Genomic DNA, 15,012 nt, shown 5'->3' on the forward strand with positions numbered 1-15,012 from the left:
CTCTCACAAATGTTGATAACAGGCGTTTGCCGTCTTGGCCGTTAACTGACTTGTGGGGCCATGTTGGACTCTGTTGACTGTGGCTGTGGCTTCGCTGGTTGGGCCGTGTTTGTGTTCATAGGACGGGCCCGTTAGTTTGTTGGTAATAAATTAAAAAAGCATACTATCGATGGATGCAGCCTGCTATGCATGCCCGACTTTGGCATCGATGTAGCCTGCTATGCATGCGAACACCGCCACACACGCATCTAGTGACCTAGACCTAAACGCATGCATGCACGCGGATACGCACGCATCGATCCGTGCCGCACGGTTGCGAGTGGATTCAGTCGCTCTGCAACGTCGTTTCACGCGTCGAAGGCATACGTGCCGGTGGCAGAAGGTGCAGGCTACACGCACGCTCGCACGCTCGCGTCCATATGTCGAGGCATCGGTTCACGCCGCACGACTGCCGCTCGATTCAGTTGTGCCGGTGGCAGAAGGGGCAGGCAGGCAGCCGCCAACGCAGAGCACACAGAAGGGGGAGGCAGGCAGCCGCCAACACAGAGCACGCAGAGCCGCCAATGCAGAGCATGCAGAGCCGCCAACGCAGAGCACGCTCGCTTCGATTCACGTTCACACATTGATGATCGCATCGGTTCACACAACACTGAGTCACGATCTACGCCGTTTGCGCGTGTACCCACTTCGTCTTCCCCGGCTATTTAAACTGCCCTTCATTGCCTCTTCTTCTACAGATCCATCTGCGCCTCCCACTTCTCTTCTTCCCCAAAAGCCAAAGCGGTTCCACTCAGCGAAGCGTTCAAGATGCAGTTCTACGGGCCAACGTTCCAAGAGCCTCCCATCGTGCCGGAACGGCGGTACCCCGCCAACGTCGTCATCGAGGAATCGCTCCGCGTGTGGGCGTTCTCACGATGGAGGGGTAGCACTGAGCTTGCACGAGGGTTCCTCCGTGCGGGCTTCCACCACCTCCCGGCGGGCTCGCCGCCCATGTTCAACCTCGTGGAGCAGCGTCCCCATGCCAACGCTCCACCGGTAGGGCTCGTCGTCCACTTCACCAACAGGTTCGATGCCTACCACCTGCTCGGCAAGGTGTATTGGTGTGGGTGCGAGTTCATCGCATTCACCACCTATAACATCTCCACCGACTTCGAGAGCATCTTCCCCACTCGCGACCGCATGCACAACCTCCCGTACTACCTCGGCGACAACGGCCTTGAGGAGGAGGAGTACTGAAGCCGGTGGCGAAGAAGACGGTGAAGCCGGCGGTTAAGGTGAAGACGACGATGAAGACATGGCGGTGTTTCCCTAGCTACCCTATCTACTATGTAGTATTAGTTTGGTGTGTGTGTTGGCCAGCCTAGCTACCCTAATTTTTATTATCTATGTAAGAAATTGATGTTGTATTATATGTAAGAACTTATGTTGCCCTAGCAACCCTATCTAAGTTAAGTTATGTGTGTTATATTAATGCTTTGTTATGTTTGTATTTTGTTTGTCCCAAGTTTAGACACGGCTAATTGGCGTGGGAAAAATTAACCAAACTAACTAAAACTGATGTGTTTATAGATGCCTTCTAAAAATAAGAACATATTGTACATTTGTACACGGCTTTGGTTTGCTGAGCTCTGTATTTTTTAGGTATTCCAAGAATACTTTGGTTTTCAGAAATATTAAAGTATCAAATACTTTGAGATGTTTGGCTTTAGTCAAAAGTGTAGTTTTATATACTTTAATCCCTACTTTAATATGTAGAAAACTACACTATGTTTGAAGTATGGTTGGACCTCTTTTTCCAATCATGAAGTATAAATTACACTATGTAGAAAACTACACTATGTAGAAAACTACACTTTGAGATGTTTGGCTTTAGTCAAAAGGATAAATGAAGGACCCATAAAGGAGAGCCAAAAAAATTCCTCAATGAGATAGAAGAGATTGGACAATCAAATTAATGAAAAAAGCAATCATAAACAAAAAAGAACAAAGCAATCGTTCCTAAACAAAACAGAAACATCACTTGTTTCTGGGCCTCATTTATCCTTTGTGGGCCTATTGCGGCTTGATTCTCTTTGGGCCCGCGAACTAGGTTTTTTTTCTAGCAGAACTAACGAACTCGAGGACAAAAGTTTGGCAAGTGCGAGAGAGAAGAGATGAACTTGATGTATATCCCTTGTGCTGCTCAAGTACTGCTTACTGTCATCTGACAAGCTAGGGTATGATCCAACACTCGAGGTTATTAGCTAACAAAATAATCCTATCACTGAACTGGTAGTTGTCTTATGTCGAAACTGAAAGTGTCGAAACTTAACAGTAAACTGCATACATTCAGAGATCGGCAGTTGCACTAAACAGAGTTGCATTTGAGATAAACAGACGAGGATTGCTAAACAGTGACAACAACAGTAGACAAACATCTCTAACGAGAGATGGCCATCAAGTAAAAAATTCCTAGAGCAAGTATTCCTAAAGCTATCAGATTGGATTGCTTCTTCAACTCAATTAGCTGCTTGAAGTTCTTGTTCATCTTCTTCAATTCCGTCTTCAGTTCGACATCTACCACCGTCGGGTATTCCGGACGCGCTGCTGCTGCCAGAGCGGCACTGTCATGGGGCAGATTGAACTCGCGGATTGCATCCCCCCTGAATCTAGCAAGCCCAACCCTTGAAGCCTGTGGATGTAATCATCCATCCACTCGAAATGGTGGCATTTCTTCACGATCTGAAAACGAAATCATGTAACCTAAATCCAAATCTGACAGAGATAAAGGATGCGAGGAAAACTCAGATCTAACCTGCCCCTCCGGCTTGCCCTCGCATTTGACGAACTCGCGCCCAAAGTTCCCATTCTTCTCCTCCTTCGAAGTCAACCGCTTCAGTGGCGCAGTCCGTGGGCAGTCAGTGCACCGAGTCATCGGCACTGGACCATACACCGGCCACGTGGAACGGGGGGCTGACGAGGAGGTCGACATATCGCCTGAGAGGAAAAAACAGAGGAATTGGTCGAGAGGAAGAAGAACGAGAAGATGGGGAAAGAAACAGAGGAATTGCTTGATCTGCTCGATGCCTTTGTCTGTCAGAGCGAGAAGAGGAGAAGGGGAAGCTATATTGACAATTTGCCACATTGTATTTTGCAGTTTGAATATTTGAACCAACTCTTAACACTCACATGTGGTGGTCATGTGCGAAAAATACAATTTCATATGTAAAGTGGGGCAGATCGTAAAAACCCGAGAAGGACAGTGCAGTAGCCAATCAGGATGCATCACGCGGATCGCGCATGACTGCCGCACATCTGACAGGTGGTGTTTGGCGCTAGGGTAGGATCCGACGGCGGACATTCAACGCTAGGGTTTGGAGCATTTCTGCGGGGTTATGAGCGAGTCAACGGGGTTATTAGGGTTTGACCAGATTTCAAATGGCCATAACTAAATTAGAAAAAATCGCAAAAATATAAAACAAACGTAGTTCGTCTGTTTATGAGACCTAGTTACCATAAAAAAAATATAAACTCGGTATAGGGGCGTTTTTTCGAGAAATCATTTTTTGAAGTGATATGTCGAAATCAAGTTTAAATGTTTTTAAAAAATAAAAAAAAATCAAAATGTTGTAATTCTTGCGCACATAGCCGTCATATGTGACAAGGTTATGAGAAAAAAATATAAACTTGGTGTAGGTCATTTTTCATGAAAAAAGCTTTCACAGAAATGAGCTATCATCTATGAACATTTTCACAGTTCGTAGAATAGGGAGAGAGGGTTTAGGGTTTTAAAAAAAATTCAAAAAAATTCAGAAAAATCTCCATAGCTTCATTTTGGAGTGAATAAGAAGGATGTGAACTTAATTTTTCATTTTCATATCTAACACGTGTTATTTGACGGTTTTGAATTAAAAGCATATTTTTTCAAAAAAATGTAGTAATATGAATATTAATCAATAAATAGTGAGACTTCGTTTTTACCCTATATATATGGAACAAGTGTTAATAAAAATATATATGTCTCATTTAGGGAAGGTCAAAAAAAACTTGATTTCAAATAGGGCTATTTACCCTAGCTTTCGAGCTCGTTTCTAGCACATTTCTCATTCGGACTGTTCACCTAGGAATATTGGACTTCAAATGCTCGATCAAATACACCGCACAGAGCAATGAACCTCCAATGTTCAACCTCAACTTTGGCTCGAATCCAAATTTTGGCCCAAATTCAAATATTTATTTAAATTCAAATTTTGATGGAAATTTGAATTTTGACTCAAATAAGGAACCGAAGTAGAAGCAACATTATTACAACTGATGCCAACATTATTACAACTGATGCCAACATTATTACAGTAGCTCAAAGCTACCAAGTTTTAAGATGCCAACATCTTAATACAAATCTACCAAGTTTTAAGCGATCGACTCACCCTCAAATTGACAACACAAACATTTCCCAACAACTTAATTCAAATTTTTGACTTGCTCCTTGTGTTTGCAGCTGGCTTCACCGTCTTGCTCCTGGTTTCCCTAGTTGAGATGCTCTTTTCTTTCAGACTCTTGTTCCTTTTGATCTTGGGCTTTACTTGGTGTTTTCCCCGTGGAGGTGCTGATGGAGTAGTTCCACTCGCCGAGCACTTGACGACCATTTGACGGTCATCTATGGGTTCAGTAATCTTTAAAGGCACAATTGGAACAATTATCCCCTCCTCTTCCTCTCTTATAGCTTCAAAACCATCAAAGGCCATGGTTTCAAAATCTTCTGCTTCATTTGTTGTTGCATTCTCCACTGCATCTTCAATCTCCATTGTTGCTGTATTCTCCACTGCATCTTCAATCTCCATTGCTGTTGCATTCTCCTCAGCATTGGCTGCTGTCCATCTTTCCTCCTCTCCAAATGATGCATCCACTGCATTGGTACAAAGCCTAGCAATATGCCCCAGAACTCCACATTTTTTGCAAGCACACTTCTTTGGTAGACGACCCTCCTCACCATCTCTAATCCTCTGGTTCCTTGGTCTTCCTGGTGGTCTAGTAATGACACGAGCGTGGAGTTTGAACCCTGGATCTACTGTGTTCCATTGATCTTTCCCCAATAGTGCAGGCACATTGTCAGCATAAGCAACCATAAATTTGGCAACAGAGAAATACTCAGAGCAATATTGATCAACTTCACCATCTGCACCCCCGATAACGGTCATTAGATGTAGGGCATGTATGCATGGCTTCCCACGGATCTGCCATTGCCTACAAGTACATTCTCTAGTACTTAGGTTCACACGATACCTCCATACCCTATTTTTAGTGTCAGTATAGGTAACCTCTCCCTCATATGTACCAGATCGAATACATTTCATCTTCAGACCTCTTGCCTTCAAGTGCAATGCCTTAATCAGTGATGGGAGCATTTGATGACCAACATATTGTGTTTGTGCAATTCTTTTGCGAAGAGCCACCTTTATCATGATCATTTGCCTCATCTTGTCAAATGCTTGCCACAACAAGAGCCCTTTCACTGACTTGAACTTTGAATTGAAGCATTCTGCAAGGTTACTGGTCACATAATCTACTTTGCAGATTTCGTTGAATTTGCTTCTTGACCACACCTTACCATGATGTGCATCCATGTACTCCTTCACAAGAGGATTTTGAGCATACAACACTCTCAAATGGTGTTCATGCTTCCTTTTGCTGCATGTGTATGATGCTGGCCATAAGTTCTCATCATAAGCTTTACCTTTGAACTTCTTTTTGAAATTATGCGCTAGGTGTCGCATACATTCCCTAAGCTCCACTCCAGGGAATACAATTTCCACTGCACTCTCTAAACCCTTGCAAGCATCTGTGTGTATAGCTAAACCTGGGGGTGTGCCTATAATGTTGCGCAACTGCTCCAGAAACCAGACCCAACTTTCCTCAGACTCTGCCTCCACCACACCAAATGCAACTAGGAATAGCCAGTTGTGTCCATCAACTGCAGAAGTTGCTACTAGCTGTCATCTCCATCTTCCAGTCAAATGTGTAGCATCTACAGCCAAATAGGGCCTCCAACCATCTAGAAACCCCTGCCATCAAGCCTTGAAACAAACAAAAGCCCTTCTGAAGCACTCCTTCTAAAATGACTTCCCTTTTATTTTGAATTGAACTGTATGCTTGTCAATCTCTACAACACTCCGTGGACTTGCCATCTCCACTTCAGCTTTGAAAGTGTAAAGCAGCTGAAAACTGTCATTCCATTGACCATTAATTCTGTCAAGAGCCTTTTCCATAGCATTGAAAATTCTCATGTAAGGAACTTCTATCTTGTACTTCTCAAAAAGCTTCCCATGGAGTGCTGTTGGACCAAGTCCAGGTTCTTCTCTCAGCCAATCCAATATAGCATCTGCCACCCACCTAGTTTTTGCTAGCTTGGTTTTGGCCTTCCCCCCCCCTCCAGGTGGACAGGTGTGCTTGTGTGGGTTTTTCTTTATCTGAAACAAAATAAAAGGGTAAAAAACAGTTAAGAAACCTTACTCAACAATCTGAAACTAAATTACTAGCTGAACTTGGATTACCTGAATATATTTGCTCTTTCTCATACGAGATGCATGCAACTTCCACCTACACCTAGGATATGGACAAAAAACTGTGAACCTTGCTGGCTCACTCCTTTTAATCTTATAGGTGTTTTCAGATATAATGCACCATGTTGTCACTACATTCCGACAGTCCACCATTGATTGGAAAATGGTACCTACACTAAGCTCAGGTTTTTCCCTGTTCCACTCAATTGTTGGCATGTCGTCACCATCGTATTCATCCTCGATTAAGCTGTCCATGTTCTCCACCTTCTCTTCATCGTCAGTGTCATCAAACCTAGCTTGGCTGATGGGCTCCTCCATACATTCTTCATCCACTGCTTGCTGACTGGCTACATCGACCAGTTCAGGGAACATCATCTCGTCTTCATCATCATTTGTAGGCACTGCCTCGTCAGGTTCTGCATCCTCTTCTACACCAACTGCAGAAGGTACACGAGAAGCAGCAGCTGAATCGGAACCACAATTGGCAGCAGGCATGTTGTGGCTCCATGAACCACTTGCTTTACTTGGTGTCGACCTACAAGGAGTGCCGGGGTGCTGGCTATTAGCATAGACAGATGATGTCTGAACTCCCTTCCCCTTCACCCGTTCTACGCGTGGCTGAAGCACATTGATTTGGAGTTTACCGAATCGGCAGCCAACAATCCCAGCAAAAAGCAACGGCATATGATCGTCGCAAGTTAGTGGGAGAAATCTTTGCTCGTCACTGCTGAAGTAATTCAGTTCAACAGCATCGGCATCACTCCAGGGATAGGTGTTTCTTAGCTCAGCTTGCAAATCTTTGAAAGATATGCTGGTTTCTACCACTTTGGGATAGAAAAATGATGAAATCAAATGCGGTTTAGTACCACACAGCACACTAGTTTCCATTCTAATCGCTAGCCGGAAAGCCAACGCGGGATCAATCCTATTTTGTTGAAGGAAATAAAGGCTTCAGTTAGGCGGGTAAAATCGAGCACAAATTCGAACGATTCAAGCAAACAGAAGTCAAATACGGCCTACAATACGACTTAGAACGTCAAGTCGAGTGGAAACAATGCTTACCCAGGTTTAATCCATGAATTATCTGCCGCGGATTCGACCCAATCCTCTCCACGGTCGACTGCATTCCGGGCGTCCTCACTCAACATCGCTATGTAATCCTATCATGAGAGACGCGGCGTCGCCGACGAACGGAATAGGGGCATAGGGTGGAGGAAACAACTGCAGTGGACGCGGCACGACGCCGGCGGAGGAGGCGGGGTGGCGCGGTGCAGTGCGGCCTGTCTACATATGTTTCAGATTTAGACAAGCTGCCCAATACGTGTCTCCTTGCGGTCCCACCCGTCAGCAAGCAACAGTCAAACGAAGGCTCGGCCCCACTCGTCAGCAATTAACGGTCAATGGACGGTCAAGACGACAAACGACCGCTATGAGCATTTGTGAGAGTTTCAGCTAGGAAGAGGGGAAAAGTGAGCAAACGTTTGGAGCATGGGGAAAAGTGAGCACAACTAAGGAACGAGGGGCACTAATTTAAATATCCCTATTTCAAAAGTTCATGATTACTTTGCTAGTATGCTTGAAGTATTATTGTTTTCATGTCAATATTAAACTATTGTTTTGAATCTTATGGATCTGAACATTCATGCCACAATAAAGAAGTTACAAAGAACAAATATGTTAGGTAGCATTCCACATCAAAAGTTCGGCCTTTATCACTTCCCTACTCGAGGACGAGCAGGAGTTAAGCTTGGGGATGCTTGATACGTCTCCAACGTATCTATAATTTTTGATTGTTCCATGCTATTATATTATCAACTTGGGATGTTTTATATGCATTTATATGCTATTTCATTTCATTTTTGGGACTAACCTATTAACTCAGTGCCTAGTGCCAGTTTCTGCTTTCTCCGTGTTTTTGACCTTTTTCAGATAAGAATATCAAACGGAGTCCAAACGGAATAGAACCTTCGGGATGATTTTTTCCATAACAGAAGGGATCGAGAAGACTTGAGAACCAAGGCAGAGGGCCACACAGGAGGCCACGAGCCCCCTAGGCGCGCCCCAGGGGGGCGCGCCTAGCAGGCTCGTGGGCCCCCCGTGCCTCCTTTGCCCTACCTCTTTCGCCTATAAATTCCCTAAAATCCCCAAACCAACGGAGAGAGCCACAGAAATACTTTTCCGCCGCCGCAAGCTTCTGTTTCCGCGAGATCCCATTTGGGGATCGTTCTGGTGCCCTGTCGGAGGGGGATTTGGACACGGAGGGCTTCTTCATCAACACCATTGCCTCTCCGATGATGCGTGAGTAGTTCACCACAGACCTTCGGGTCCACAGATAGTAGCTAGATGGCTTCTTCTCTCTCTTGGATCTTCAATACAAAGTTCTCCATGATCTTCATGGAGATCTATCCCATGTAACTTTCTTTTGCGTTGTGTTTGTCGAGATCCGATGAATTCTGGATTTATGATCAGATTATCTATGAATATTATTTGAGTCTCCTCTAATTTCTTATATGCATGATTTCGTATCCGTGTAATTCTCTTTGAGTTATGGGTTTCGTTTGGCCAACTTGGTCTATAATTCTTGCAATGGGAGAAGTGCTTAGTTTTGGGTTCATACCGTGCGGTGTCCTCACCTAGTGACAGAAGGGGTAGTGAGGCACACATCGTGTTGTTGCCATCAAGGGTAAAAAGATGGGGTTTATATTATATTGCATGAATTTATCCCTCTACATCATGTCATCTTGCTTAAGGCGTCACTCTGTTATTGTGAACTTAATACACTAGATGCATGCTGGATAGCGGCCGATGTGTGGAGTAATAGTAGTAGATGCAGAAAGTATCAGTTTACTTGTCTCATACGTGATGCCTATATGTATGACCATTGCCTTAGATATCGTCATGACTTTGCGCGATTCTCTCAATTGCTCGACAGTAATTCGTTCATCCACCGTAATACTTGCTATCATGAGAGAAGCCTCTAGTGAACACTATGGCCCCCGGGTCTATTTTACACATTATATATTCAGATCTACATACAAAAATACAAAAAATACCTTGTTGCAATTTTATTTATTTATTTATTTATATTTACCTATTATCACTATCAGATCTCACTTTGCAAGTAATCGTAAAGGGATTGACAACCCCTTTATCGCGTTGCGTGCAAGTTTGTTTGTCTTTGTGCGGGTGCCTTGGTGCCTCATCTTGATACTCCTACTGGATTGATCCCTTGGTTCTCAAACTGAGGGAAATACTTATCTCTACTTTGCTGCATCACCCTTTCCTCTTCAAGGGAAAAACCAACGCAAGCTCAAGAAGTAGCAGTCACCGAACCTTAAGTGTGCAGACCCTGCGGGTTAGAGAAATATGCAGACATGACCTGAGACACTCTCTGGTCAATAACCAACAGCGGGACCTGGATGTCCATATTGGCTCCTACATATTCTATGAATATATCTATCGGCTGAACCTCTATGTCAAGGATTCATATAATCCCGTATACTATTCCCTTTGTCCTTCGGTATGTTACTGTTGGGGAACGTTGCATGGGAAACAATTTTTTTCCTACGCACACGAAGACCTATTATGGTGAAGTCCATCGACGAGAGGAGATTTGGATCTACGTACCCTTGTAGATCGCACATCAGGAAGCGTTAAGAAACGCGGTTGATGTAGTGGAACGTCTTCACGTCCCTCGAACCGTCCCACGAACCGTCCCGCCATCCGTCCCACGATTCATTCCGATCTAGTGCCGAACGGACGGCACCTCCGCGTTCAGCACACGTATAGCTCGACGATGATCTCAACCTTCTTGATCCAGCAAGCAAGACGGAGAAGTAGATGAGTTCTCCGGCAGCGTGACGACGCTCCGGTGGTGGTGACGATCTACTCCTGCTGGGCTCCGCCCGAGTTCCACAGAAATACGATCTAGAGGAAGAACTATGGTGTCTAGATCTGAGTTGCACGTGGAAAAAGTTGTCTCAAATCAGCCTTAAATCACCACTATATATAGGAGGGAGGGGAGGAGGCTTGCCTTGAGGACCAAGTCCCCAAGGGTGCGCCGGCCAGGAAGGAGAGGAGGAATCCTACTCCAATTAGGATTGGAAACTGGAGTCCTTCTCTTCCTTCCCACCTCCTCTTTTTTCTCCCTTTGGTTTTCTTCTCTTGGCACCTAGGCCTTCTTGGGAACCAGCCCAGTAAGGGCTGGTGCACCACCCCTTAGGCCATCGGGCTCCCTCCGAGTGGGTTGCCCCTTCTCGGTGAACTTCCGAAACCCATTCGTCACTCCCGGTACAATGCCGGTTATGCCCGAAAACCTTCCGGTAACCAAATGAAACCATCCTATATATCAATCTTTGTTTCTGGACCATCCTGGAAACCCTCGTGACATCCGTGATCTCATCCGGGACTTCAAACAACATTCGATAACCACACATATAACTCAACTATACTAAAACATCATCGGACCTTAAGTGTGCAAACCCTGCGGGTTCGAGAACTATGTAGACATGCCCCGAGGTACTCCTCGGTCAATATCCAATAGCGGGACCTGGATGCCCATATTGGATCCTACATATTCTCCGAAGATTTTATTGGTTGAGCCTCAGTGTCAAGGATTCATATAATCCCGTATGTTATTCCCTTTGTCCTTCGGTATGTTACTTGCGTGAGATTCGATCGTCGGTATCCGCATACCTATTTCAATCTCCTTACTGGCAAGTCTCTTTACTCGTTTCGTAATACAAGATCCCGTGACTTACACTTAGTCACATTACTTGCAAGTCTTGTGTGTGATGTTGTATTACCGAGTGGGCCCCGAGATACCTCTCCGTCACACGGAGTGACAAATCCCAGTCTTGATCCATACTAACTCAATGGACACCTTCGGAGATACCTGTAGAGAACCTTTATAGTCACCCAGTTACGTTGCGACGTTTGATGCACACAAGGTATTCCTCAGGTTCTAGTGAGTTATATGATCTCATGGTCATAGGAACAAATACTTGACACGCTGAAAACAATAGCAATAAAACGACACAATCTATATGCTACGTTCATAGTTTGGGTCTAGTCCATCACATGATTCTCCTAATGATGTGATCCAGTTATCAAGTGACAACACTTGCACATAGTCAGAAAACCTTGACTATCATTGATCAACTGGCTAGCCAACTAGAGGCTTACTAGGGACATTGTTTTGTCTATGTATCCACACATGTATCTATGTTTTCATTCAATACAAATATAGCATGGATAATAAACGATTATCACGAACAGAGAAATATAATAATAACTAATTTATTATTGCCTCTAGGGCATATTTCCAACAGTCTCCCACTTGCACTAGAGTCAATAATCTAGTTCACATCACCATGTGATTTTAACGAATCCAACACCCATATAGTTCTGGGGTCTGGTCACTTCTTTCTCGTGAGATAGGTTTTAGTCAACGGTTCTGAAACTTTCAGATCCGTCTGTGCTTTTACAAATCTTTATGTCATCTCATAGATGCCGCTACTACATGCTATTCGGAAATACTCCAAATATCTACTCTACTACACGAATCCGTTTTACTACTCACAGTTATTCAGATTAGTGTCAAAGTTTGCATCGACGTAACTCTTTACGACGAAATCTTTAACCAGCTCCATAATCGAGAAAAATTCCTTAGTCCATTAGTTACTAAGGATAACTTTGACCGTTGTTCAATGATTCAATCCTGGATCACCCTCTGTACCTCTTAACATACTTGTGGCAAGGCACACATCAGGTGCGGTACACAACATGGCATACTGTAGAGTCTACGACTAAGGCATAGGGGACGACCTTCATCCTTTCTCTTTCTTCTGCTGTGGTCGGGCTTTTGAGTCTTACTCATATTCACACCTTACAACACAGCCAAGAACTCCGTCTTTGTTGATCTATTTTAAACTCCTTCAAAAACTTGTCAAGGCATGCATTTCATTTGAAAGTTCTGTTTAGCATTTTGATCTATCTCCATAGATCTTGATGATCAACGTTCAAGTAGCTCTATCCAGGTCTTCCTTTGAAAAACTCCTTCCAAACAACCTTTTATGCTTCAGAGAAATTCTACATTACTTCCGATCATCAATATGTCAACCACATATACTTATCAGAAATTCTATAGTGCTCCCACTCACTTCGTTGGAAATACAAGTTTCTCATAAACCTTGTATGAACCCAAAATCTTTGATCATCTTATCAAAGTGTATATTCCAACTCCGAGATGCTTGCACCAGTCCATAGAAGGATCGCTAGAGCTTGCATACTTGTTAGTATCCTTCGGATCGACAAAACCTTCTGGTTGTATCACATACAACCTTTACTCAAGGTAACCGTCGAGGAAACAATGTTTTTACATCCTATGTGCAATATTTCATAAACAATGCAACAACTACTAACATAATTCCAACAGACTTTTAGCATCGCTACGAGTGAGAAAGTCTCACCATAGTAAATTCTTTGATCTTGTCGGAAACATCTTTGCGACAAGTCAAGCTTTTCTTAATGGTGAATAATCACCATCATCGTATGTCTTCCCTTTAAAGATCCATCTTTACTTAATAGTCTTACTACCATCAAGTAGTTCTTTCAAAGTCTACACTTTGTTTTCATACATGGATCCTCTCTCGGATTTCATGGCCTCTTGCCATTTGTCGGAATCCGGGCCCACCATCGCTTCTCCATAGCTCGTAGGTTCATTGTTGTTCAACAACATGACCTCCAAGACAGGGTTACCGTACCACTATGTAGTAGTACGCGACCTTGTCGACCTACGAGGTTTGTGGCAACTTGATACGAAGTTGTAATGATCACCATCATCAACTTCCACTTCAATTGGTGTAGGCGTCACAGGAACATCTTCCTGTGCCCTGCTACACACTAGTTGAAGTGACGGTTCACTAACCTTATCAAGTTCTACCACCATCCCACTCAATTCTTTTGAGAGAAACCTTTCCTCGAGAAAGGACCCATTTCTAGAAACAAACACTTTGCTTCCGGATCTGAGATAGGAGATGTATCCAACTGTTTTGGATATCCTATGAAGATGCATTTATCCGCTTTGGGTCTGAGCTTATGAGAGTGAAACTTTTTCAGATAAGCGTCGCAGCCCCAAACTTTCAAGAAACGACAGCTTAGATTTCTCAAACAATAGTCTATACTGTGTCATCTCAACAGAAATATGCGGTGCCCTATTTAAAGTGAATGCGGTTGTCTCTAATGCATAACCCATAAACGGTAGTGGTAATTCGATAAGAGACATCATAATATGCACCATATCAAATAGGGTGCGGCTATGACGTTTAGACACACCATCACACTATGGTGTTCCAGGTGGCATGAATTGTGAAACAATTTCCACATTGTCTTAACTCGTACCAAAAACTCGTAACTCAGATATTTATCTCTATGATCATATCATAGACAGTTTATCCTCTTGTCACGACGATCTTCACTCTGAAATAGCTTTGAACTTTTCAATATTTAGACTTGTGATTCATCAAGTAAATACTCCTGTATCTACTCAAATCGTCAGTGAAGTAAGAACATAACGATATCCACTACATGCCTCAGCATTCATTGGATTGCACACATCAAAATGCATTGCTTCCAACAAGTCACTTTCTTGTTCCATGTGCTATGATTTTGCATGTCTCAAGTGATTCAAAATCAAGTGAATCCAAACGAAACTCCATGCTTTTATACCAACATGTATGGTTTGCATGTCTCAAACGTTTCAAAAATGAGTGAGTACAAAGATCCATCAGCATGGAGCTTCTTTGTGCATTTTATACCGTCATGACTCAAGCGCCAGTGCCACAAGTAAGTGGTGTTATCATTATTACTTTGTATCTTTTGGCACCTATATTATAAACATGTGTAACACTACGACCGAGATTCAATAAACCATTGAAGGTAATTATTCAAGCAAATAGAATAACCATTATTCTCCTTAAATGAATAATCGTATTGCAATAAACACAATCCAATCATGCTCATGCTCAACGCAAACACCAAATAACAATTATTTTTGTTTAGCACCAATCCCGATGGTAGAGGGAGTGTGCGATGTTTGATCATATCAACCTTGGAAATACTTCCAACACTTACCGTCACCTCGCCTTTAGCTAGTCTCCCTTTATTTCATAGCTTTCATTTCGAGTTAATAATCGCTTAGCAACCGAACCGGTATCCAATACCCTCGTGCTACTAGGAGTACTATTAAAGTACACATCTATACCATGTATATCAAATATACTTCTGTCGACTTTGCCAGCCTTCTTATCTACCAAGTATCTAGGGTAGCTCTGCCTCAGTGACCGTTCCCCTCATAATAGAAGCACTTAGTCTCGGGTTTGGGTTCAATCTTGGGTTTCTTCATTAGAGTAGTGATACGTCCATTTTGCATCATGCTTTTATGTTGATATTTATCGCTTTATGGGCTGTTATT

The 15,012-nt window shown here is 43.4% G+C and overlaps 1 protein-coding gene across 1 annotated transcript; it reads right to left on the bottom strand.

Moving 5' to 3' along the window:
* Window positions 1-3,334: 3,334 nt before the first annotated feature.
* LOC123411521 lies at window positions 3,335-7,912 on the bottom strand. The gene has a single exon (XM_045104485.1). The coding sequence runs from the start codon at window positions 5,751-5,753 to the stop codon at window positions 4,446-4,448; it is 1,308 nt and encodes a 435-aa protein (XP_044960420.1). The 5' UTR covers window positions 5,754-7,912; the 3' UTR covers window positions 3,335-4,445.
* Between the last annotated feature and the right edge of the window lie 7,100 nt (window positions 7,913-15,012).

The sequence above is a fragment of the Hordeum vulgare genome, chromosome 7H, assembly GCF_904849725.1.
Source record: "Hordeum vulgare subsp. vulgare chromosome 7H, MorexV3_pseudomolecules_assembly, whole genome shotgun sequence".
In the NCBI taxonomy this organism is placed as follows: domain Eukaryota; kingdom Viridiplantae; phylum Streptophyta; class Magnoliopsida; order Poales; family Poaceae; genus Hordeum; species Hordeum vulgare.

Coding starts and splice junctions, on each gene's coding strand:
- LOC123411521 (XM_045104485.1), bottom strand. CDS start 5,753: ATGCGACACCTAGCGCATAATTTCAAAAAGAAGTTCAAAGGTAAAGCT.